Below are 25,775 nucleotides of genomic sequence, written 5' to 3' on the forward strand. Positions count from 1 at the left end.
TGCAGCTGGGTGTTAGGTGGTGGTACGTGTGCAGCTGGGTATTAGGTGGTGGTACGTGTGCAGCTGGGTGTTAGGTGGTGGTACGTGTGCAGCTGGGTGTTAGGTGGTGGTATGTATGCAGCTGAGTGCTAGGTGGTGGTACGCGTGCAGCTGAGTGTTAGGTGGCGGTACGTGTGCAGCTGAGTGCTAGGTGGTGGTACGCGTGCAGCTGAGTCCTAGGTAGTGGTACGCCTGCAGCTGAGTGCTAAGTGGTGGTATACGTGCACCTGAGTGCTAGGTGGTGGTATGTGTGCAGCTGGGTGTTAGGTGGTGGTACGTGTGCAGCTGGGTGTTAGGTGGTGGTACGTGTGCAGCTGGGTGTTAGGTGGTGGTACGCGTGCAGCTGGGTGTTAGGTGGTGGTATGTATGCAGCTGAGTGCTAGGTGGTGGTACATGTGGGGCTGGGTGCTAGGTGTTTGGACATTATTTTAATTATTAAAAGAGAAAATTTTGCTGGGCAGGTCTGCATTTGATCTGTGGGGGACATGGTATCTGCATTTCATCTGATGGGGACATGGTATCTGCATTTAATTTTGCAGGGGATGTGGTATCAGCATTTGATCTACGGGAACACGGTATTTGCATTTCATCTAATGGGGACATGGTATCTGCATTTGATCTGTGGGTGATATAGTATCTGCATTTCATCTGTGGGGGACACGGTATCTACATTTGATCGGTGGGGGACCTGATACAGGCCATTGTTATTTTTGGGAATATATGTCTACATTTTTTGTGCAAACATGGTATCTGAACATGCTCAGAGGTCAGCAAGTTATGTTTTTTTTTACATTTTATTTTTAAATCATGGACATGGTGGCAGCATGGGGGGATGGGGGGGGGGGGGGGGCGCCACAGGTTTTCTTGCCTGGAGTGACAAAAAGGCCAGAGGCGCCCCTGGCAGGGGAGAACATATAAACATCATGCAGATAGCATCCATGCTGGGATTTAAACCTGTGGGAATAGGGACAATTTGTTGCTAATGTGCTGCCTTACTCAATTTCAAGTCCGTGGAAATTTCCATGGAAATTCAGTTGTAATTTTGTGGGTGAATGATGTAAAGCTGTAATGAAAACCACTTTCACTGCTCATTGCTTTGAGAGGGGAAGCTCTTTAATTAAATCTGCAATTGCAGCATGCTAGACAAGGCATCGAGCATCACTGCAGCTTCTCTGCATTGTATAACTATAATCTACATTTTAACTTTTACTGTTCAGCCCTGCACAAGAGGGACTACAGAATATGTCACAATGAGGAGTTGTCCCTAAGATGTCTGTACAGAGCTTTGCTATTGGCAACAACAATGTCTCTGCTACCCATCACAGTTCTGCTACCCATATAATTTTTGCAATTAAGCTCCTGTACTATTATAATACCACCAGTACAGCAGTGTTTCCTTTGATTTTCACAGCAGGAGGGAGGAGGTGGCACTGCTGTCCTGACTGAGGAGGAATGGAGGATCGCCAACTGGCTGAGCAGTTTGTTTGTCACAGACTCGCAGCCAGCCAGACAGTGTATTATTGTGTTGAGCTGCAGCATGTCATGTCTCAGGTTGTTGAATATTCTCCCTTGCACACCGAGAACATTAAACGAAGCAGAAATATTGCATGGCATAATAGCATTACTTAACAAAACTGGTAGCGCAGCTACTGTATAATGTGCCATGCAAATTGTTGGGTGCTGTGCGAACATTCCAAATCGGGAAAGGGGGAAGTGGGGGGCGCATCCTTACAAGTTTGCCTCAGGCAGCAAAAAAGTCTTGAACCGGCCCTGGCCCCATCAGATTGACAGCTCGATTGATCATTTCAAGTTTGATCTGCTTCGATTTTGAAGTCAGTGCTACACAAAATCATTTCCTTTCTCGGTCAGAAGCAGATCTGTCATGCTGGAAATTATCGATCGAGCTATCGATCTGACGGGAATATTGCATGGTGTGTATCAGCCTTTAGTGGAGATAATATCTGCTGTGAGTATCCACCATTATGATCTGGGGACCTGGCCGGCTGTGCATGATTTATGGGACATACTATCTATAGGATATATCCTGGACAAACATACAACTGTTCTGCTAAACTTCAAAATGTTTTGACATGTAGGGGTACGTTGTGATATAGAGGCTGGGTGCGCACATAACATAACATGAAAAGCTGCGTTTTATGCCATGTTTTATGGTAATGTTGTGTGCATTTTTGTGCGTTGCGTTTTTTTTTTTTACTGCAGATGCATTTTTCAAGCGTTTTGCGTGCGTTTTAATGCATTTGCAGTTCGCATACACAAAATGCACATGAGTTTTGTCTGCGTTTTTCATGCGTTTTTCTTTTGCATTTTATGCAAATCACTAGGAAGACAACAGGAAGCGGAAATACATCATAAAAAATGTTTTCCCCAAAAACGCATGGAAAATGCATACCATTTCATTTCCATTGACTTTCATTATGCGCGTTATTGCTGCGGTTTTGAAGATTATGCAACAAAACCAGCGTTTTAGAAAATGCATGCATCAGAAACGAATATGCATTTTTGATATGTGTTTTTTCCTTAGTGTTTTTCCATTAGCGGCAAAAACGCAGCATTTTCCGCAATGCTAGCGTTTCTGCTATATGTGCACTTACCCAGATAGTGTATATGCATGCAGTTGTGAGTGTGTGATCTGTGGCCATCTCTAGGTGCATTTATAACATTGACATTTTGTTTTGTTAAAATGAATCAGTTATGTTTTTAGGCTTATTGTGCTTTAGGCTAGGTTCACAGTAGTGCGTTGCAGTGCGGCATAACAGCCGCATTGTAATGCAGCTTTCCGCACTACATGTGATGTTCACATTGCGTCCAGTGAGCAGTGTTGTCAACCGTCTGTATATTTCTATTTTATAATGATAGGCTTAGCAGCGTTTGTAGATATCATGGTCTGTTCCTCTTTAAGGCTATTTATTTTATATTACTAGTATTCATTTTGTACAAGGCTGCTCATGATGTGAGTCCTCCTGTATAGCCTGCTTCCTATTGGCAACCAGAATGTGAGAGGTGTAAGAATGAAGGACAGTTAAATGTAAACTGTACCTGGGGGCTCTCCCTATTTATGTGATCTGTTGCATATTCATTTTTGTTTTCTTGTGGGCATTATTTTTTGTAGTCATCCAATGTTTTTCTGGACAGGCCCACTTACACCACTGCTAAGTTCGTGTACATTTTCAGGGGTTAGTTGTCAGTAAAAGAAAATCCTTTGTCAGTAAATTTTCATATCTTTGTCAGTAAGTATTTGAAAGGTTGGCAGCACTGCAGTAGTTGTACCAATCAGCACCTTTGCAGACACTCCCTGAGAGTCCATGAATTGGTCATGCTGCATAGATAAGCAATCCCAACAAACATCAAGAGTAAAAGCTAAGGGACATCTATTTAAGTTGTATAATTTATTGAATAGCAGTGGTTACAGCAGATAAAATGTTATAGGCCTGACAGCCGTTTTACTCTTGTTGGCCTCTGATGAAGCAGGGAGACTGTAAAACGGTTGTCAGGCTGATTACTTTTAACCTTCACCTGGATGCCAATGCTGTAGCCACTAATGCACAATGAATTGCAAACATTGGATCAGTGCTCCGCTTTTGCTCTTGCCTTTGCTGACATATCTTGTGGCCAAACAGAAGCAGTTTCTATCTCTGAATGGTATGCCAGTTTGGATCAGACACAGGAGAGAAGGGTCGCTGCACTCATTGTGCATACAATAGGAAGAGGATGTCTGTCCAGATTTATACCGTGCTTTTCACATAATATCTCAAGCCACATTCCACGAAACCTTGCAAATGTAAAATGGCATTGTTCACGTTGAATTTGACTTTGTGTGAAACCGCTAAGCAACTTTACTTGTTATTTCCTCATTGCACTGCTTAACTGTCACAAATGATGTTTGGATCAGTCACATTATTCACAGAGGTAAAGATAGTGGTCATTTTCATCCCATGAAGAGGCATTCATCTATGTAATCTGCTAGTCATGGCATTTAGGTAATGTGGGTAGAAAACTGTGCTCAGGGGAAGTATTTGTTTTTATTATTATCTAACCTCCAGGATGTCTGTATTATTCTTTTTTAACCACTTTCCTACCCTGGTTGTTTTCACAGTTCATCTAAGCTCTGATTACATTGGCAAAAATGTTATCAATAATTATCACAACTAAATGATCTATATATTGTTCATTTCAGGACAAATTATGCTTTTTTTGTGGCTATTTGTTTTTAGTAATTACCTTATTTCCTATGCATTTCAAAAGGAAAATAAGGGAAAAAAAGTGAAAAATCTCACAATTTATCAATTTTTATACATTATAGCTTTAATGTAAACAGTACTATTGTACATTAAACCCACACATTTTATTTGTCTATCTCTCCTGTTCATTTAAACAGTTCAGTTGTATCCATAATGCATTAGTAATAGATTGTATACCCTTCCCACTTGTTACATCTGTCTGCATGTTTATTTTACACTTGTTTACTCATTAGCTCTGCCGTTGAATTCCTTGAGGAGGAGGAGAGGGGTTTTCTGTCAGTCCTTTTCAACTGTATAGTGTTTTTACCAGCTCAGCGATAAATAGAGTTATCTAGGATTTTGTAGGGAAGAGAGTGCAGAGACTTCATTTCACATCATGGGGCAGGAACTAATTGAAGAAGTATTTTTTTTTATTAAAGCAGACTTGTCTGTGCCATTTGTGTTTTGAATTACCAAGATTAATTTCCAAGTCCTTTTTTCCAGTTTCCTATAAAAAAAGGTTTTTCTGTTTGCCCATGGTAACAGGCTTCCTTTAGTATTTTTCTTTGTTTGTTTCTAATTTACCACAAGCAATGTGTGTCAGAGTTCAGAAGTCTCTCATTATTAGCATGAGTGGGCACACACTCAAGTTGTATGGATGTTAGTCCAGGCATGGAAAGAAAGGGTGTTGATAGGCAACTGGTTTATGCAGAAGCACAGTACAGATACAGCCACAGATACTAATGAGGTCTGTGAGGTCTATAGCTTTCCAGCTAAGTCACGCCCCTGGAGTAATGACTGCCTCTCATAAGTCTAACTAAAGAAACTCATTATTCTTGCAGGAGCAGTTATTATTCTTGCAGAAGCAGACAAATAATGGAAACATCACCAACTGAAGCAAAAAAGTAAAATAAAACAAAATGAATTGAAAGAAATGTCTTACAAATAAAATAAATAATAAAATATAGGTATTTAATAGATCAGAATAAAAAAAAATATGTATAAATATTTAAAAAAACACAGGCGTCTAATTACTGCACCAACTTGTAATATGTGGTGTAATCCACAGCAAGCCCCATCTGCCTGCTCACTGAGTCATGTTACAGGAGTGGCTTAAGCTTTGGGGACACTTCAAGGGACATTTCTGTCACCTGAAATGATCATTTGTAATCATTTTGGTTGGGTGACCATGTAGGACTGATTACTATAGTCTATACATGTTTCTCAGCTCTTTGTTGAGTAGCCTGTTTAGCTTTATGGAGAGAAGTGAGATGATAAGTGTGATGCATTCCGTTGCAGGGCCAACAACAGAAGAGCAGTAGCATCATTCATTAATAATTAGTGATGGTGTTTGAATTCGGATTATTGAAGTTAGAAAACCTGAATTCGGCCGTCGCCACATTTCAGCACTCAGACATGTGGACAGGGTCAAGGGAAGTTCACATATTTTGACATTGTGCTTTACATACCGTAACTCACATGAAGCACAAAAAGTGAACTCCCTCTGGCCCTGTCCTCATGTCTGGATAAACACCAACACTATTAATGAGTAATGCAGTGGGACCAAGCATCCAGGAGGATGCAAAACGTCCGTCGCTTGTCCCACCTCGGTGCCTGATACCCCACCTTCACTTCCACGGCTGCCTTAGCTACAAAGAAGATGGATGTAAGCTAGGAGCGATTCCAATGTTTGGATCCTGTGATTTTGCATATGATGCAATACACCACGTTGGTGCTGGACAGTATGGTGCATGTGCCTTTTTACTTTCTATAGAAATTGAAGATACTCCTTTCTTCAGTAAATATTCAAACGGTTTAGCATTGGAATCCGAAATCGCTGCAGGTGGTTAGATTCAGTTTTGCCTTTGTTTCACACTAATACGCTGAGAGTGATATCCTATAAGGGGAGTGCCACATTTCTTTCACTCGTTGTTCATACTATTAATGATTCATTGTCATGATGGATAACTAATGACACTTCCCAGTGGTGTAGCTAAAGAGTATGGGGACCCATGGCATAACTTTCATGGCACCATCAGATATAGTCATTCTTGAGCAATGCTGCCTGCTCCTTACCTATGGATATGTGGCCAGTTTTAATTTTCATCTACACTGCATGTAGTCCATGGACACTGAGACCCAGTCAGAGGGTGGAGGAACACAAGATAGATAATAGTGAATAGATCAAGTAGTACCTGGGCCCCCTATGCTTCAGGGCCCCATAGCAGCTGCTACGGCTATTGCTATGCCCCTGACACTACCAATGAGGCTGGGGACTCCTGTACTCACTTTATACCTTGTCCCAAAACATCCACAAGTGATCATTTTGGCTGATCAAAATCTAAAGTAAGTACATAGCTTTCATTTCTGCTACTAGTCCCAGTGGCTAAGATGCTGAGGTCATTCAAATATTCCCCAAATCAGATTATATCTTTGGGATTACAGCTTTTCTTTCTTTCTATAATGTTGCTTCCATCTGATTATGATAATTAAAGTAGAGCTCCAGGCAAACAGGAAAAGTTTATTTTTTGAAGAGGCACCGTGACGTGCTTGCATGATTTCTTTGCTAACACAAGCATTTTGCTGGCCACATGTGAACACATATTAATGTTCACACTTTCGCACTCTCAGTGAGTACATGTGTCACATCCACAGCTGCATGCTTCTTTTCATGGATATTTATACAGGGTAATGCTTTGGATAGAGCGTTAAAATGCAAGCACACTAAAACTGCACAGTGAGATGATAAAATCTACACATGCACGCTTGTCACAACTTTCTGGACTTGCCCTGTTGTTGTTGTAACAGAGAACTATATCGATTTAGAAAGACTAGGTTGTGTTAAACCTTTTTACCTAGCTCAGACTAGATAGAGTGGTGGCATTGTTCATTATTGAAATTGTGCATAGCAAAATTGTATTGTGTGTTCACCTTCCCTCCTAGACTGTCTGTATGCTCAATTGTCTGTGTGCTGATTAGATTGGGAGGCTCGATGCAGGCTGACCAGTAGGGTGTGTGTGACAGTGTGCTTTACCCCTCTTATGGAATTCATTTCCACAACACATAATTCACTCTCCAACCTTTGAAATCTTTCAAAACTCACTCAAAACTCATTTTTTTTCCAACAAACATTTACTCTAACTTAGGAAATCCTCCCTTCAAACTCTGGCCAAGTTGTACTCCTTACTAGAAGTACTACTACTAACTAAAAACACTGCCTACAGGTATGCATATTGTATACTCGCCCACCTTTTGTTCCTTGTATTCCTTTAGAGTGTAAGCTTACAAGGGCAGGGCTCTATTCCTTTTGTGTCTTGGACTTTGTTATTAATTTTGTGTCTTGCAATTTGTTATACATTTTATGCATCATGTTGCATTTGTCACCGGTATTGTATTTTGTACCAATGTTTATATTTGGTGTATACCATTGTCCTTAGTATTATGTACCCCATGTTTGTTTCCTGCTTTGTACAGCGCCATGGAACATGTTGGTACTTTATAAATCAATAATAATAATAATAATCCATGTGTCCATACTGGAGCTTACTGATGACTCATAAAGCGCTAGAAACATGAAGTCTTGTATAACAACTAACTGTGTCTGTGAATAACAGGCTGTGGATGAATGCTGGGGTGCAGTGCATACATTGCTATTCACGTTCCTGAATAAGAGTAAGGGTAAAGGTGATCACCTTAACCACTTGAGGACCTAGGGCTTTCTACCGCTTAAAGAGAATCTGTATTGTTAAAATTGCACAAAAGTAAACATACCAGTGCGTTAGGGGACATCTCCTATTACCCTCTGTCACAATTTCGCCGCTCCTCGCCGCATTAAAAGTGGTTAAAAACAGTTTTTAAAAGTTTGTTTATAAACAAACAAAATGGCCACCAAACCAGGAAGTAGGTTGATGTACTGTATGTCCACACATAGAAAATACAACCATACACAAGCCGGCTGTATACGCCCTTCCTTTTGAATCTCAAGAGATCATTTGTGTGTTTCTTTCTCCCTGCAGTTCTCATGCACTGAAGTTTCAGGCTGCTCTTTTTTCTCCTGCAAACAGCTTTGCCCTTGTCTGTAATTCTTCAGTATGTGAAAGCCCAGCCAGCTCAGAGGACGATTTATGCAGCTTGTAAAAGATAAGAGGGAAGAGAGAAGCTGCTCTTATCTAAATAATACACAGGCAGTGTGCATAGAGGGGAATTCATAGCAGAACCACAACACTGAAGAACTTGGCAGCCTTCCAGACACAGGCTGACAAGTCTGACAAGGGAAAGATGCATTGATTTATTACAGAGACTGTGATAGCAGAAAGTGCTGCAGTAAGCCAGAAGACATTAGAATAGCTTTTGGAACTTGTAGGATGATAAAAAACAGGATGCAATTTTTGTTACGGAGTCTCTTTAAGGACCGGCCACTTTTTTTCCATTCAGACCACTGCAGCTTTCACGGTTTATTGCTCGCTCATACAACCTACCACCTAAATGAATTTTGGCTCCTTTTCTTGTCACTAATAAAGCTTTCTTTTGGTGCTATTTGATTGCTCCTGCGATTTTTACTTTTTATTATATTCAGCAAAAAAGACATGAATTTTGTCAAAAAAATGATTTTTTTAACTTTCTGTGCTGACAGTTTTCAAATAAAGTAAAATTTCTGTATACATGCAGCGCGAAAAATGTGGACAAACATGTTTTTGATAAAAAAAAACCCATTCAGTGTATATTTATTGGTTTGGGTAAAAGTTATAGCGTTTACAAACTATGGTGCAAAAAGTGAATTTTCCCATTTTCAAGCATCTCTGACTTTTCTGACCCTCTGTCATGTTTCATGAGGGGCTAGAATTCCAGGATAGTATAAATACCCCCCAAATGACCCCATTTTGGAAAGAAGACATCCCAAAGTATTCACTGAGAGGCATAGTGAGTTCATAGAAGATATTATTTTTTGTCACAAGTAAGCGGAAAATGACACTTTGTGAAAAAAAAAAAAAAAAAAAAAAAAAGTTTCCATTTCTTCTAACTTGCGACAAAAAAAACATGAAATCTGCCACGGACTCACCATGCCCCTCTCTGAATACCTTGAAGGGTCTACTTTCCAAAATGGGGTCATTTGTGGGGTGTGTTTACTGTCCTGACATTTTGGGGGGTGCTAAATTGTAAGCACCCCTGTAAAGCCTAAAGGTGCTCATTGGACTTTGGACCCCTTAGCGCAGTTAGGCTGCAAAAAAGTGCCACACATGTGGTATTGCCGTACTCAGGAGAAGTAGTATAATGTGTTTTGGGGTGTATTTTTACACATACCCATGCTGGGTGGAAGAAATATCTCTGTAAATGACAATTTGTTAATTTTTTTTACACACAATTGTCCATTTACAGAGATCTTTCTCCCACTCAGCATGGGTATGTGTAAAAATACACCACAAAACACATTATACTACTTCTCCTGAGTACGGCGATACCACATGTGTGGCACTTTTTTGCACCCTAACTGCGCTAAAGGGCCCAAAGTCCAATGAGTACCTTTAGAATTTCACAGGTCATTTTGAGAAATTTCGTTTCAAGACTACTCCTCACGGTTTAGGGCCCCTAAAATGCCAGGGCAGTATAGGAACCCCACAAATGACCCCATTTTAGAAAGAAGACACCCCAAGGTATTCCGTTAGGAGCATGGTGAGTTCATAGAAGATTTTATTTTTTGTCAAAAGTTAGCGGAAAATGACACTTTGTAAAAAAACACAATTAAAATCAATTTCCGCTAACTTTTGACAAAAAATAAAATCTTCTATGAACTCACCATACTCCTAACGGAATACCTTGGGGTGTCTTCTTTCTAAAATGGGGTCATTTGTGGGGTTCCTATACTGCCCTGGCATTTTAGGGGCCCTAAACCGTGAGGAGTAGTCTTGAAACGAAATTTCTCAAAATGACCTGTGAAATTCTAAAGGTACTCATTGGACTTTGGGCCCTTTAGCGCAGTTAGGGTGCAAAAAAGTGCCACACATGTGGTATCGCCATACTCGGGAGAAGTAGTACAATGTGTTTTGGGGTGTATTTTTACACATACTCATGCTGGGTGGGAGAAATACCTCTGTAAATGGACAATTGTGTGTAAAAAAATCCAAAGATTGTCATTTACAGAGGTATTTCTTCCACCCAGCATGGGTATGTGTAAAAATACACCCCAAAACACATTATACTACTTCTCCCGAGTACGGCGATACCACATGTGTGGCACTTTTTTGCACCCTAACTGCACTAAGGGGCCCAAAGTCCAATGAGTACCTTTAGGATTTCACAGGTCATTTTTGTTTCAAGACTACTCCTCACGGTTTAGGGCCCCTAAAATGCCAGGGCAGTATAGGAACCCCACTAATGACCCCATTTTAGAAAGAAGACACCCCAAGGTATTCCGTTAGGAGTATGGTGAGTTCATAGAAGTTTTTATTTTTTTGTCACAAGTTAGCGGAAATTGATTTTAATAGTTTTTTTTCACAAAGTGTCATTTTCCGCTAACTTGTGACAAAAAATAAAATCTTCTATGAACTCATCATACTCCGTACGGAATACCTTTGGGTGTCTTCTTTCTAGAATAGGGTCATTTGTGGGGTTCCTATACTGCCCTGGCATTTTAGGGGCCCTAAACCGTGAGGAGTAGTCTTGAAACCAAATGTCGCAAAATGACCTGTGAAATCCTAAAGGTACTCATTGGACTTTGGGCCCCTTAGCGTACTTAGGGTGTAAAAAAGTGCCACACATGTGGTACCGCCGTACTCAGGAGAAGTAGTATAATGCGTTTTGGGGTGTATTTTTACACATACCCATGCTAAGTGGGAGAAATATCTCTGTAAATGACAATTGTTTGATTTTTTTACACACAATTGTCCATTTACATAGAAATTTCTCCCATCCAGCATGGGTATGTGTAAAAATACACCCCAAAACACATTATACTACTTTTCCTGAGTACGGCGGTACCACATGTGTGACAATTTTTTGCAGCCTAGGTGCGCTAAGGGGCCCAACGTCCTATTCACAGGTCATTTTGAAGCATTTGTTTTCTAGACTACTCCTCGCGGTTTAGGGCCCCTAAAATGCCAGGGCAGTATAGGAACCCCACAAGTGACCCCATTTTAGAAAGAAGACACCCCAAGGTATTCCGTTAGGTGTATGGCGAGTTCATAGAAGATTTTATTTTTTGTCACAAGTTAGTGAAAAATGACACTTTGTGAAAAAAAACCAATAAAAATTAATTTCCGCTAACTTTTGACAAAAAATAAAATCTTCTATGAACTCGTCATACACCTAACAGAATACCTTGGAGTGTCTTTTTTTCTAAAATGGCGTCACTTGTGGGGTTCCTATACCGCCCTGGCATTTTACAGGCCCAAAACCGTGAGTAGTCTGGAAACCAAATGTCTCAAAATGACTGTTCAGGGGTATAAGCATCTGCAAATTTTGATGACAGGTGGTCTATGAGGGGGCGAATTTTGTGGAACCGGTCATAAGCAGGGTGGCCTTTTAGATGACAGGTTGTATTGGGCCTGATCTGATGGATAGGAGTGCTAGGGGGGTGACAGGAGGTGATTGATGGGTGTCTCAGGGGGTGGTTAGAGGGGAAAATAGATGCAATCAATGCACTGGGGAGGTGATCGGAAGGGGGTCTGAGGGGGATCTGAGGGATTGGCCGAGTGATCAAGAGCCCACACGGGGCAAATTGGGGCCTGATCTGATGGGTAGGTGTGCTAGGGGGTGACAGGAGGTGATTGATGGGTGTCTCAAGGTGTGATTAGAGGGGGGAATAGATGCAAGCAATGCACTGGCGAGGTGATCAGGGCTGGGGTCTGAGGGCATTCTGAGGGTGTGGGCAGGTGATTGAGTGCCCTAGGGGCAGATAGGGGTCTAATCTGATAGGTAGCAGTGACAGGCAGGGCCGGATTTGTACTTTTTACCGCCCAAGGCCAACTATACCATCTGTATGGTTGTTATCTCTGTGTGCCCCAATGAGAATTCTCCTTACTTTCCATCATTGGATGTCACAGACAATAACTATTTTATCAATATGCGTATAGATTATAAATTATGTTTTCCTTAAGAACCGTTATGTTTGCCATCTTGTTAATGATGGACTTATTGTGTCACCATGAGAGTTAGGCAGAGGTGAACCTGCAGGATAGAGCTTACAGGTCTTGCAGGGATGACACAAGTACAGGACAGAGAGTTCAAAGGTTAAAACTATCTCTGTAGATAGGGATGGCTGCATAGAACAGCTTTACTGCCCCTCACTGAGCCGCCCCTAAAATTCTGGTGCCCTAGGCCATGGCCTATGTGGCCTTGCCAGAAATCCGGCCCTGGTGACAGGGGGTGATTGATGGGTAATTAGTGGGTGTTTAGGGTAGAGAATAGATGGAAACACTGCGCTTGGGTGGTGATCTGATGTCGGATCTGCGGGCGATCTATTGGTGTGGGTGGGTGATCAGTTTGCCCGCAAGGGGCAGGTTAGGGGCTGATTGATGGGTGGCAGTGACAGCGGGTGATTGATGGGTGGCAGTGACAGGGGGTGATTGATGGGTGATTGATAGGTGATTGACAGGTAATCAGTGGGTTATTACAGGGGAGAACAGATGTAAATATTGCACTGGCGAATTGATAAGGGGGGGTCTGAGGGCAATCTGAGCGTGTAGGCGGGCGATTGGGTGCCCGCAAGGGGCAGATTAGGGTCTGATCTGATGGGTAACAGTGACAGGTGGTGATAGGTGGTGATAGGGGGTGATTGATGGGTAATTAGTGGGTGTTTAGAGGAGAGAATAGATGTAAACGCTGCGCTTGGGTGGTGATCTGATGTCGGATCTGCGGGCGATCTATTGGTGTGGGTGGGTGATCAGATTGCCCGCAAGGGGCAGGTTAGGGGCTGATTGTTGGGTGGCAGTGACAGGGGGTGATTGATGGGTGATAGGTGATTGGCAGGTGATTGACAGGTGATCAGTGGGTTATTACAGGGAAGGACAGATGTAATTAATGCACTGGCGAATTCATAAGGGGGGGGGGGGGTCTGAGGGCAATCTGAGCGTGTGGGCGGGTGATTGGGTGCCCGCAAGGGGCAGATTAGGGTCTGATCTGATAGGTAACAGTGACAGGTGGTGATAGGGGGTGATTGATGGGTGATTGATGGGTAATTAGTGGGTGTTTAGAGAAGATAACAGATGTAAACAATACATTTGGGAGGTAATCTGACGGCGGGTTTGCGGGCGATCTAATGGTGTGGGTGGGTGATCAGATTGCCCGCAAGGGGCAGGTTAGGGGCTGATTGATGGGTGGCAGTGACAGGGGGTGACAGGGGGTGATTGATGGGTGATAGGTGATTGGCAGGTGATTGACAGGTGATCAGTGGGTTATTACAGGGAAGAACAGATGTAATTAATGCACTGGTGAATTGATAAGGGGGGGTCAGAGGGCAATCTGAGCGTGTAGGCGGGTGATTGGGTGCCCGCAAGGGGCAGATTAGGGTCTGATCTGATAGGTAAAAGTGACAGGTGGTGATAGGGGGTGATTGATGGGTGATTGATGGGTAATTAGTGGGTGTTTAGAGGAGAGAATAGATGTAAACAATGGATTTGGGAGGTGATCTGATGTCGGATCTGCGGGCGATCTATTGGTGTGGGGGGGTGATCAGATTGCCCGCAAGGGGCAGGTTAGGGGCTGGCTGATGGGTGGCAGTGACAGGGGGTGATTGACGGGTGATTGACGGGTGATTGACAGGTGATTGACAGGTGATTGACAGGTGATCAGGGGGATAGATGCATACAGTAAACAGGGGGGGGTGGTCTGGGGGGGGGGTCTGGGGAGAATCTGAGGGGTGGGGGGTGATCAGGAGGGGGCAGGGAGCAGGGTGGGGGATAAAAAAAAAATAGCGTTGACAGATAGTGACAGGGAGTGATTGATGGGTGATTAGGGGGGTGATTGGGTGCAAACAGGGGTCTGGGGGGTGGGCAGGGGGGGGTCTGATGGGTGCTGTGGGCGATCTGGGGCAGGGGGGGGGAAATCAGTGTGCTTGGTGCAGACTAGGGTGGCTACAGCCTGCCCTGGTGGTCCCTCGGACACTGGGACCACCAGGGCAGGAGGCAGCCTGTATAATACACTTTGTAAACATTACAAAGTGTATTATACACTTTGTATGCGGCGATCGCGGGGTTAACATCCCGCCGGCGCTTCCGTATAGCCGGCGGGATGTTGCGGCGGGTGACCGGCGCCAGGCGGAGGCGGAGGATCGCGTCACTGATGACGCGATCGCTCCGCCCATGCCCCTACAAGGACCGCCGCCAATTGTCAATACGGCGGTCCTTGCGGGGTGCACTTCCCGGCCGCCAATTGTACATACGGCGGTCGGGAAGTGGTTAAACTCATTTCCTGAGCTGTAGTTTTAACAAATAAATTGACTGCACATGGTCATTGACTGAAGTACTCTCACATGTGAAAGTGAAAAGGTAGATGCATACGTTCAGGGGTGTAACTAGAAGTTATCCTCTGCCCCTCCCCCTCCGCCCCCCCTCCCCCCGTAAAAACAAAACAGAAATTGGAAAGGCAGGCCAGGCAAGATAGGTAGCCTGGTATAGGTGTCCCCATTATAGGTATTTTAGTATCAGGGGCATAACGAGAAACCACTGGGCTCCCTGAAAAACTTTGGATGGGGTAGAACTTTTGACTATGACTATGGCAGCCCATATAGTATTTATAACACCTTCTGAAGCACTGTACAGAGTATATTATCTTGTCACTTAACTGTTCCTCAGAGGGGCTCACAATCTAATCCCTACCCTAATCATATACCTAGGTATTTATTGTGTAGTATATGTATCACAATCTAGGGTAAATACAGGGGGAAGCCAATTAACGTATCTGTATTGTTTTTAAAAAGAAACATAAGGATATATTTTCCAATATGTCATAGTTTGCACAAATGCAGATCAACTTTACGTTGTATACACAATGGAGTCAATTCACAAAAAATTCTCATAAAATACTTATGTTTCACCTAATTAATAAAAATAACCTTTCAGCACATTTACAAGCAGAATAATCACTCAAAGTAAGTTGTTCCTGATAAACTTTATTTCAATATGACTTTCTTACCTTAATCATAATATTTTTTTGCTCTTTGGGAGCTTAAAAATGTAACACAGATAAGGTGAAAACAGAGGAAAACAGGCGAAAAAGCTTTGTGACTCATCCCCAAGGATTACTTTGTTTATGTAACATACGGCACATTGCTGGCTGACTAATGCTGACCAAGTCAGCCAGCAGTGACATACAGTACATCACACAAACAACGTACAAGCTGCATGTATAAGAATAGTTACGCTATTTGCAGAACATGCGTTATATATACATAGTTTCTGTAAATTGCAGTACATTTTACGTACGCTGCCTGCACACATAAAATTTACCAGAATTTTGTGAATATGACCCATAGTTTACTCCATATTTTTTTTTCCTGGCCACATAATATTAGAAATAGTCACTTGTGCTTCCTATTTAGTTGTGACAAGAACACGGTAATATTGAAATAAAGGAAAAACAATACATTTCAATGGACTTTTTTTTCAATTCTTAAAAGATGGCCTAAATTTTCTGCATCTCCACGGACTGATAGATTTCTCGATTACTTTTAACCTTAAGAAGGTGTGTTTATGTAAAAGAGATGGTTGATTCTGGTCCTGAACTTCCACTACAAAGAAGAAAGTGCATTTGAAAAGATGAAATCCAAATGTGAATCAAACAGAATTCAAATGCAAATCAAAACTTCTGTCAGATCTGGTTAAAAATTCTGACTCTAAATTTGATATCCATCCAAAGTTGTTCTGAAACACAAATCAAACAGAAAAAAAATAAAACTGTGCTGAAAGGTGTATCGGATGATTAACCATTTGTTTTTCTTTACTTTTTACCTTTGCAGTTTGGTGGCCACCAAAGAAACAGACAGTGCTCGGTCCCGGAGCCCTCCAATGTCTCCTTCTGATTTTCTGGATAAACTAATGGGTAGAACATCTGGCTATGATGCAAGAATAAGACCTAATTTTAAAGGTAACTTTGTTTTTAAATTATGTGTTGTAGTCTATTTAGAAATAGGAGAATTCCACTTTTAATAGAACAATGGTATAAAAGACAGTTAAAAAGGAACTCCAGTGAAAATAATCTAATAAAAAAGTGCTTAATTTTTACAATAATTATGTATAAATTATTTAGTCAGTGTTTGCCCATTGTAAAATCTTTTAAATCCCTCATTTACATTCTGACATTTATCACATGGTGACATTTTTACTACTGGCAGGTGATGTATCTGCTGCTTGCTTTTTTTGGCAGTTGGAAACAGCTGTAAACAGCTATTTCCCACAATGCAACAAGGTTCACAGACAGGAAAATGCCAGAACCATGGTTCACACAGTTTCTTGTTGGAGGGGTTTCACTAGTGTTGGGCGAACATCTAGATGTTCGGGTTCGGGCCGAACAGGCCGAACATGGCCGCGATGTTCGGGTGTTCGACCCGAACTCCGAACATAATGGAAGTCAATGGGGACCCGAACTTTTGTGCTTTGTAAAGCCTCCTTACATGCTACATACCCCAAATTTACAGGGTATGTGCACCTTGGGAGTGGGTACAAGAGGAAAAATTTTTTTTAGCAAAAAGAGCTTATAGTTTTTGAGAAAATCTATTTTAAAGTTTCAAAGGGAAAACTGTCTTTTAAATGCGGGAAATGTCTGTTTTCTTTGCACAGGTAACATGCTTTTTGTCGGCATGCAGTCATAAATGTAATACATATAAGAGGTTCCAGGAAAAGGGACCGGTAATGCTAACCCAGCAGCAACACACGTGATGGAACAGGAGGAGGGTGGCGCAGGAGGAGAAGGCCACGCTTTGAGACACAACAACCCAGGCCTTGCATGAGGACAAGAAGCGTGCGGATAGCATGCTTTGTACCACCATGCAGTCATAAATGTAATAAAGATAAGAGGTTCCATAAACAGGGACCGGCAACGCTAACCCAGCAGCAGCAGCAGCAGCACACGTGATGGAACAGGAGGAGGCGCAGGAGGAGAAGGCCACGCTTTGTGAGACACAACAACCCAGGCCTTGCATGAGGACAAAAAGCGTGCGGATAGCATGCTTTGTACCGCCATGCAGTCATAAATGTAATAAAGATAAGAGGTTCCATAAACAGGGACCGGCAATGCTAACCCAGCAGCAGCAGCAGCACACGTGATGGAACAGGAGGAGGCGCAGGAGGAGAAGGCCACGCTTTGTGAGACACAACAACCCAGGCCTTGCATGAGGACAAAAAGCGTGCGGATAGCATGCTTTGTACCGCCATGCAGTCATAAATGTAATAAAGATAAGAGGTTCCATAAACAGGGACCGGCAACGGTAACCCAGCAGCAGCAGCAGCACACGTGATGGAACAGGAGGAGGCGCAGGAGGAGAAGGCCACGCTTTGTAAGACACAACAACCCAGGCCTTGCATGAGGACAAAAAGCGTGCGGATAGCATGCTTTGTACCGCCATGCAGTCATAAATGTAATAAAGATAAGAGGTTCCATAAACAGGGACCGGCAACGCTAACCCAGCAGCAGCAGCAGCAGCACACGTGATGGAACAGGAGGAGGCGCAGGAGGAGAAGGCCACGCTTTGTGAGACACAACAACCCAGGCCTTGCATGAGGACAAAAAGTGTCCGGATATAGCAGCAATGCTTTTTGCCGCCATGCAGTCATAAATGTAATACAGATGAGAGGTTCAATAAACAGGGACTGGAAACGCTAAACCATCCCAGATGTTCATCGGTCATGTTACTTGGTTGGGGTCCTGGAGTGTTGCGTAGTCGTTTCCAATCCAGGATTGATTCATTTTAATTTGAGTCAGACGGTCTGCATTTTCTGTGGAGAGGCGGATACGCCGATCTGTGACGATGCCTCCGGCAGCACTGAAACAGCGTTCCGACATAACGCTGGCTGCCGGGCAAGCCAGCACCTCTATTGCGTACATTGCCAGTTCGTGCCAGGTGTCTAGCTTCATGCCCGGTTTCAGGTCCAGCGGTGCCAGCCACAAATCCGTCTGTTCCTTTATTCCCCTCCAAATTTCCTCCCCTGTGTGCTGCTTATCCCCAAGGCAGATCAGCTTCAGCAACGCTTGCTGACGCATGCCAACAGCTGTGCTGCACTGCTTCCACGATCCTACTGCTGCTGGTGCTGGGTTAGCATTTCCGGATGAGGTACAGCTTTGAGATGCGTTGGAGGAGAAGGAGTCAGAGAGGTAGGTGCTGCTGTTGTTATCCAGTGGGAGGGACGGCGGTGCAGCTGTTTGCGGCGTGGGCAACACCCGCGCCGTAGCAGGTGAGGAATCGCTGCCAGGCTCCACAAGATTCACCCAGTGCGCGGTAAGGGAGATGTATCGACCCTGGCCGAACGCACTCGTCCAGGTGTCAGTGGTGAGGTGAACCTTGCAGGCAACGGCATTCTTCAAGCTACGGGTTATTTAGCTGACCACGTGCTCATGCAACTCAGGCACTGCAGAGCGTGCAAAGTGGTAGCGGCTGGGAACCACGTAACGTGGGATGGCCACTGACATCATGCCCTTGAAGCTGTTTGTCTCCATCACTCGATATGGCAGCATTTCGCAGGCCAGAAGCTTGGCTATGCTGGCTGGCTGTTACTGCCACGGCCCGGGGGTCATTTGCTGGCAATTTCCTCTTGCGCTCAAACATCTCAGAGACAGACAACTCAACCGTAGGGCTGCACACCGAAGGGCTGTTGGTTGTTGTGTTTGATGAACACTGGGAGACCTCAAGAGCACTAGTCCGGAAAGTGACAGTGTCAGCATCGTCTGATGTTTGTGAATGTTGTGAACCACGCAATGGCTGGGCTACTGCTGCTGCTGAGGCGGGTCTGGTGGTGAGTCTGGTGAACCCAAGGGAGGCAGTGTTGCTGGTGGTACCCTGTCCTGCCGCATTTGCCCACAGAGTGGGATGTTTGGATAGAATGTGGCGGCTCATGCTGGTGGTGGAGAGGTTGTTAATACTTTTCCCCCTGCTCAGGCGGGTCTTGCACACCTTGCAAATCGCCATGGTAACATCCTCAGTGCAGTCTTCAAAGAAAGCCCAGACTTTAACTGGCTGAGGACTCGGACCTCGTGCGTGATGTGCTGGTGCTGCTTAACCCACTGCTGGACGCTTGAGAGGTCATCCAAGTAATTATCTGGTCCTGTTCTTTTGGATCTGTGAGGGTTGTTGTCCTGGACAACATGGGCGGTATTGAGTGGGTTTTCTTGGGTGCTCCCCTGTGGCCTGTACGTGAACCGTCAGGGGAAACACCTCTTCCCTTGCCCCTCCCTCTTTCACCGGATTTCTTCCTCATTTCACTTATCCTTAAAGTACACGCTGACTGGCAGCAGTACAGTGGCAGTACAGAAATGCTATACAGTGGTGGGTGAGCGGTGTACCACTATTGTCAGCAGCGACACAGAGCACAATGCTATACAGTGGTGGGTGAGCGGTGTACTACTGTTCCCAGCAGACACAGAGTGGAAGTAAACACAATGCTATATAGTGTGGCTGAGCCGTGTACACAGAGTGGCATTAAACACAATGCTATATAGTCTGCTATATAGTCACCCCGAACAGGGTGATGTTCTGCAGAACCCGAACAGTGGCAAACACTGTTCGCCCAACACTACTGGGAGGGAACGCAGATTTTAGTACCTAAACACACGATACAACATGTTTTCCGGGGTCGGACTCTGAGGCACATACAGATGGTCCCGATCATCATCCTCATCATACAACTCTTCTTTTGAGTCTGACCCACCCACCACCTCTGCCACCCCAACATCCCCAGACACAGACCCCTCGTCGTCCTCAACATTAACTTGGGATGCTGGCCTGAGCCAGACCTCCTCCTCCACATCAGGCCCCATCATCTCCTCAATGGCAGCCCTCATTAATCGCTCTGGCGACGGACCGATGGACACAACGTTCTCCTCCAGGGAGGGCTGCTGCTGACCACTGGCTGCTGGGGTGGATGTTATAGCTTGCGAGGGGCGTTGGCTGTTGCTGTTGTTGGGAGTGCTGCTCACAGCGGAGGTCTCTGGGGAACTCATGTTGAGCTCATATAGTGGTTGACGGTGAGTGGAGTATTACTGATCCCAGCAATATACACACTGACTGGCAGAGTACGCAATGCTATATAGTGTGGCTGAGCGGTGTACACAGAGTGGCAGTAAACACAATGCTATATAGTCTGGCTGAGCGAGCGGTGTACTACTGTTCCCAGCAGAATCAGAGTGGCAGTAAACAATGGTATATAGTCTGGCTGAGCAGTGTACACAGAGTGTCAGTAAACAATGCTATATAGTCTGGCTGAGCCGTGTACACAGAGTGTCAGTAAACAATGCAATATAGTCTGGCTGAGCGGTGTACACAGAGTATCAGTAATCAATGGTATATAGTCTGGCTGAGCGGTGTACACAGAGTGTCAGTAAACAATGGTATATAGTCTGGCTGAGCGGTGTACACAGAGTGTCAGTAAACAATGGTATATAGTCTGGCTGAGCGGTGTACACAGAGTGTCAGTAATCAATGGTATATAGTCTGGCTGAGCGGTGTACACAGAGTGTCAGTAAACAATGGTATATAGTCTGGCTGAGCGGTGTACACAGAGTGTCAGTAATCAATGGTATATAGTCTGGCTGAGCGGTGTACACAGAGTGTCAGTAAACAATGGTATATAGTCTGGCTGAGCGGTGTACACAGAGTGTCAGTAAACAATGGTATATAGTCTGGCTGAGCGGTGTACACAGAGTGGCAGTAAACACAATGCTATATAGTCTGGCTGAGCGAGCGGTGTACTACTGTTCCCAGCAGAATCAGAGTGGCAGTAAACAATGGTATATAGTCTGGCTGAGCGGTGTACACAGAGTGTCAGTAAACAATGGTATATAGTCTGGCTGAGCGGTGTACACAGAGTGGCAGTAAACAATGGTATATAGTCTGGCTGAGCGGTGTACACAGAGTGTCAGTAATCAATGGTATATAGTCTGGCTGAGCGGTGTACACAGAGTGGCAGTAAACACAATGCTATATATAGCGTGGCTGAGCGAGGTGCACAGTGGCAGTACACACAATGCTATATAGTCGGGCTAAGCCGTGTACACAGAGTGTCAGAAAACACAATGCTATATATAGCGTGGCTGAGCGAGGTGCACAGTGGCAGTACACACAATGCTATATAGTCAGGCTAAGCCGTGTACACAGAGTGTCAGAAAACACAATGCTATATATAGCGTGGCTGAGCGAGGTACACAGTGGCAGTACACACAATGCTATATAGTCTGGCTGAGCCGTGTACACAGAGTGGCAGTAAACACAATGCTATATATAGCGTGGCTGAGCGAGGTGCACAGTGGCAGTACACACAATGCTATATAGTCAGGCTAAGCCGTGTACACAGAGTGTCAGAAAACACAATGCTATATATAGCGTGGCTGAGCGAGGTACACAGTGGCAGTACACACAATGCTATATAGTCTGGCTAAGCCGTGTACACAGAGTGTCAGAAAACACAATGCTATATATAGCGTGGCTGAGCGAGGTACACAGTGGCAGTACACACAATGCTATATAGTCTGGCTGAGCCGTGTACACAGAGCGGCAGTAAACACAATGCTATATATAGCGTGGCTGAGCGAGGTGCACAGTGGCAGTACACACAATGCTATATAGTCAGGCTAAGCCGTGTACACAGAGTGTCAGAAAACACAATGCTATATATAGCGTGGCTGAGCGAGGTACACAGTGGCAGTAAACAATGCTATATATAGTGTGGCTGAGCGAGCGGTGTACTACTATTCCCAGCAGCGACACACAATGACTGGGGGGGACCCTGGCTAGCGTGGCTGGAGAGCGAACTACCCTGCCTGCCTACCCAAAGCTAAACCCACAGACAAATGGCGGAGATATGACGTGGTTCGGGTATTTATTTACCCGAACCACGTGACCGTTCGGCCAATCAGAGCGCGTTCGGGCCCGAACCACGTGACCCGTTCGGCCAATCACAGCGCTAGCCGAACGTTCGGGGAACGTTCGGCCATGCGCTCTTAGTTCAGCCATGTGGCCGAACGGTTTGGCCGAGCACCGTCAGGTGTTCGGCCGAACTCGAACATCACCCGAACAGGGTGATGTTCTGCAGAACCCGAACAGTGGCGAACACTGTTCGCCCAACACTAGGTTTCACCCCAATTTCAGCCATACTGAGCCCCCTAATCATCGGTTGGTGAAAAGGAATAGATTTCTCATGTAACAGGGGGTATCAGCTACTGATTGGGATAAAGTTAAATTCTTGGTCATGGTTTCTCTTTAAACAATTCTTAAAGGGAGCCTGAGATGAAAGAAGTCTCAGATTCCATACATACCAGGGGCTTCCTCCAGCCCCCTTGAGGCCACTTGGTCCCTTGCCATCTCCCTGCTCCTGTCCCCCACTGAGCAGCTCGGTACTCTGGCCAAGTCGCACATCAACATGCTCCAGTGGCCAGAAGCCTTCTGCATCTGTGCAGTAGTTACTGCTCAGATGCAGGACCCTACCGGGCAACGGAGTGCACATGGAGCACACAAGCAGCTAGGCCGGGCATGCACAACAAAGCACAGCTGCCGGTATCTGTACATTGACTCTTCAATCTGATTTTTTGTTGCTGACAAGACTTGCCAGATTTCCTGCTCATCGTTTTATTTCAGTCATTTGCACATCCACATAGTGTGACATATGCATGACCAATTATTTTTTACTGATAAATACAATCATTCGACAACTATAAAAACTATTTTTCATTGGCTATTTCAGCAGAATTCACTTCTAATCAATTCATTTTAATTGGCTCAATAATTGGTCAGAAGTAGATGTTCGCCACATGCTAGTTGGTGCAGACAGCATCAACTCACCTAGGACAGGACCATGTTGTTCCCCCTGGCGGGGTTTCACATAGAGCTCCAAAGACTAAAGCTGTGGACAGGATATGGAGAATCTATGTCATGGCAGTCAAGTGACCTCCCTGGTTCAAGGACAATGTCCTCATTGTCCAATAAAATAAGCTGTAGGTTTCTCCAGATTCTGTTATTGGACAATGTGGGCATAGCTCCCAGCTGTCCTTTTTTGGAAGACTGTACCTCTTTGGTAACTGTTTGCCTCAGTCCTTCTTTCTTCTTCATTTCATTTGTCCTGCTTTCAGGAGTTATGTATAGATGTATGTAAATATATGTATTTGTATACTGAAAACTGTGTTTAATTGGCTCTAAAGGTTATTCCCATCCTTTAAATGTACGTATTTTTTATTTCTAAATGGTAATATGAAGGAAAACTATCAATGATAGAACGTACTAGCGTGATTTGAATGACAAAACTTCAGCTTGTGCTTATGAATTCTTTGTGGTATGCATGAAAGAAGAGGCGAGGAAATGAGTAAGGTGTATATCTGGAGGCGGTGAATTTTTAAATCCTATTCTGAAAGAAGCAGAACTTGGCCAGAGGCTGAAAGAGAATAGCCTAAGTTAGACTGTATTCATGTCTGGAAAAAAAAAGAGGTTTTGGTCTTCACAGCTGAATCAGAAATTCTGAATTGCCTAGTATACCTGAGATGGCAGGTGCAGTAGTATTAATACCTACCTGGGGCTTCCTCCAGCACCATATGGTCCGTGGGCTCCCTCAATGTCCTCTCCGGCCAGTCCATTCTCTCATGGTCACCTCTGCTATTTTGGCCAGTCGCAGGCAGTCGTGCTCTTCTGGGCATGCAGAGCCCAGCCACGCATGCACCCCTGTCACGCTCCCACGGCCGGGAAAGTACTGTGCCTGCGCAGTACTACTGTGCAGGCACAAAACTCTCCCAGCCACAGGAATGGGATGGGGGGTGCTCGGCCGGCACACACATGTACAGAAGAGCACAACTGGCCAAATTAGCAGTGGTGGCCACAGGAGAATGGAGCGGCCAGAGAGGATGGCGAGGGAGCCCACTGACCACATGGGGCTGGAGGAAGCCCCAGGTAAGTATAAATACTGCAATAACTGCCATCTCTGATTTCCTTTAAAGTCCCTGTTAAACCTCCTATAGATTTTGCTGAAAAGTTGCGCCATGCCAATAATAACACAATTTTCATATTTGTAGCTGTTCCAGAAAAATTCCACTTAAAAAAGACAGTCATCTTATTCAGGATCCTTTTACAAAACTGTCAAATGACACCTGCAAGCTAGGGAACTGCTCTCTTTTTCCAGTACAAAGCCATGGCTTGAACTCAACTACCTACTCCCTCTACTGCTGAGATATTATTACCTGCTCGGTGTTAAATAAACCCTTCTCAGATTTTGTGCAATGCATTTATAAATGCATGCGTACCTCTCTTTGACCACTGTTCTTATATTTTAACATTTTATAAATACACTGGGAACACATTGAGCAAGGGCAGGGAGTGAAAACTCTACTGAGCTGTAGCTGCAGGTCTTACCGCAAAGAGTTAGTTGTTCAGTCACAGAGCAAGAGGAGATCAGCACTGTGGTTACAGGGAAATAATGGCTGCTGCCCCACCACTAAATCATGTGAGTTAAGAGTGATGCTAGGATAGGGGGAGGAGTTTTAACTGCAATCAGAGGCCTGATCAGTCCAATAAAAATGTAATGTTGTAAAGGATATGCTAGCGCCAGCCAACCCAGCACTTTTAGTTTATTTATTAAAAACATTTTTTGCATTCTTGATTTGTGACAATTTAATATCATGTTTGTTGAAATGGGAGGTTAATCTACAGCTTTAAAGACAAAAATAGATGAATTTTAGACTTTAAACAGAGTCTTAACCATGTTTGCACCTGTGTCTTTCTAATGGAAATTAAAATTGATTTGGATAAAATGTGTATGAGGCTATATAGATAAGTATGCTGCCCCATAATAACCCAAATAATAATGTTATGCACCTGTTCAAATGAGTGTGAAAGGGAAATGACTTTGAGGTTTTATAATGAATATTAAAAAGTAATGCTGCCATTGTTGCCACCGCTAACATCCTCGGTAATCTCTCAACATCACATTATTACAACAGTCACTTCTAATATGGCTTTGTCTTCATGCATATTAAATATCTCAACACTGGAATTCATTTTCCTTGACGGCTTAAAGTAGGGCAAGTCACAGGCTGGTCATTTAGGACATTTCTATAACAATGTAAGATTTGGTACTAAGGATTGAAAATGCTTTATATTATATTTTTGATATTGCTTCATAGCCTTATAACTAAAGGTATGTAAAAGATCAGATTTTGATGTTCACTTTAGAAGCATCCAGTCTTCTCCCATCCTCCTCCTGTTTCTAGGGCCAGGTAGAAAATGGTGGATGTGTACTCTTTATTATGGCACATTGCAGACCCCTGCCTAGTGTTTCAGTAGCTCCCCAGTGTTGGCAGCACTCATGCAGTCCCAAACTT

At 44.1% G+C, this 25,775-nt stretch overlaps 1 protein-coding gene across 1 annotated transcript in view; it reads left to right on the forward strand.

The window, feature by feature from the left end:
- The window catches only part of GLRA3 (glycine receptor alpha 3), a 279,839-nt gene that overhangs the window by 66,581 nt on the left and 187,483 nt on the right, over positions 1 to 25,775 (forward strand). Inside the window, exon 2 of the mRNA XM_068269115.1 lies at positions 16,228 to 16,355. Within this exon, the coding sequence (XP_068125216.1) occupies positions 16,228 to 16,355 (128 nt within the window). The remainder of the gene's footprint in view (positions 1 to 16,227; positions 16,356 to 25,775) is intronic.

The sequence above is a fragment of the Hyperolius riggenbachi genome, chromosome 1 (genome assembly GCF_040937935.1).
Source record: "Hyperolius riggenbachi isolate aHypRig1 chromosome 1, aHypRig1.pri, whole genome shotgun sequence".
NCBI lineage: Eukaryota > Metazoa > Chordata > Amphibia > Anura > Hyperoliidae > Hyperolius > Hyperolius riggenbachi.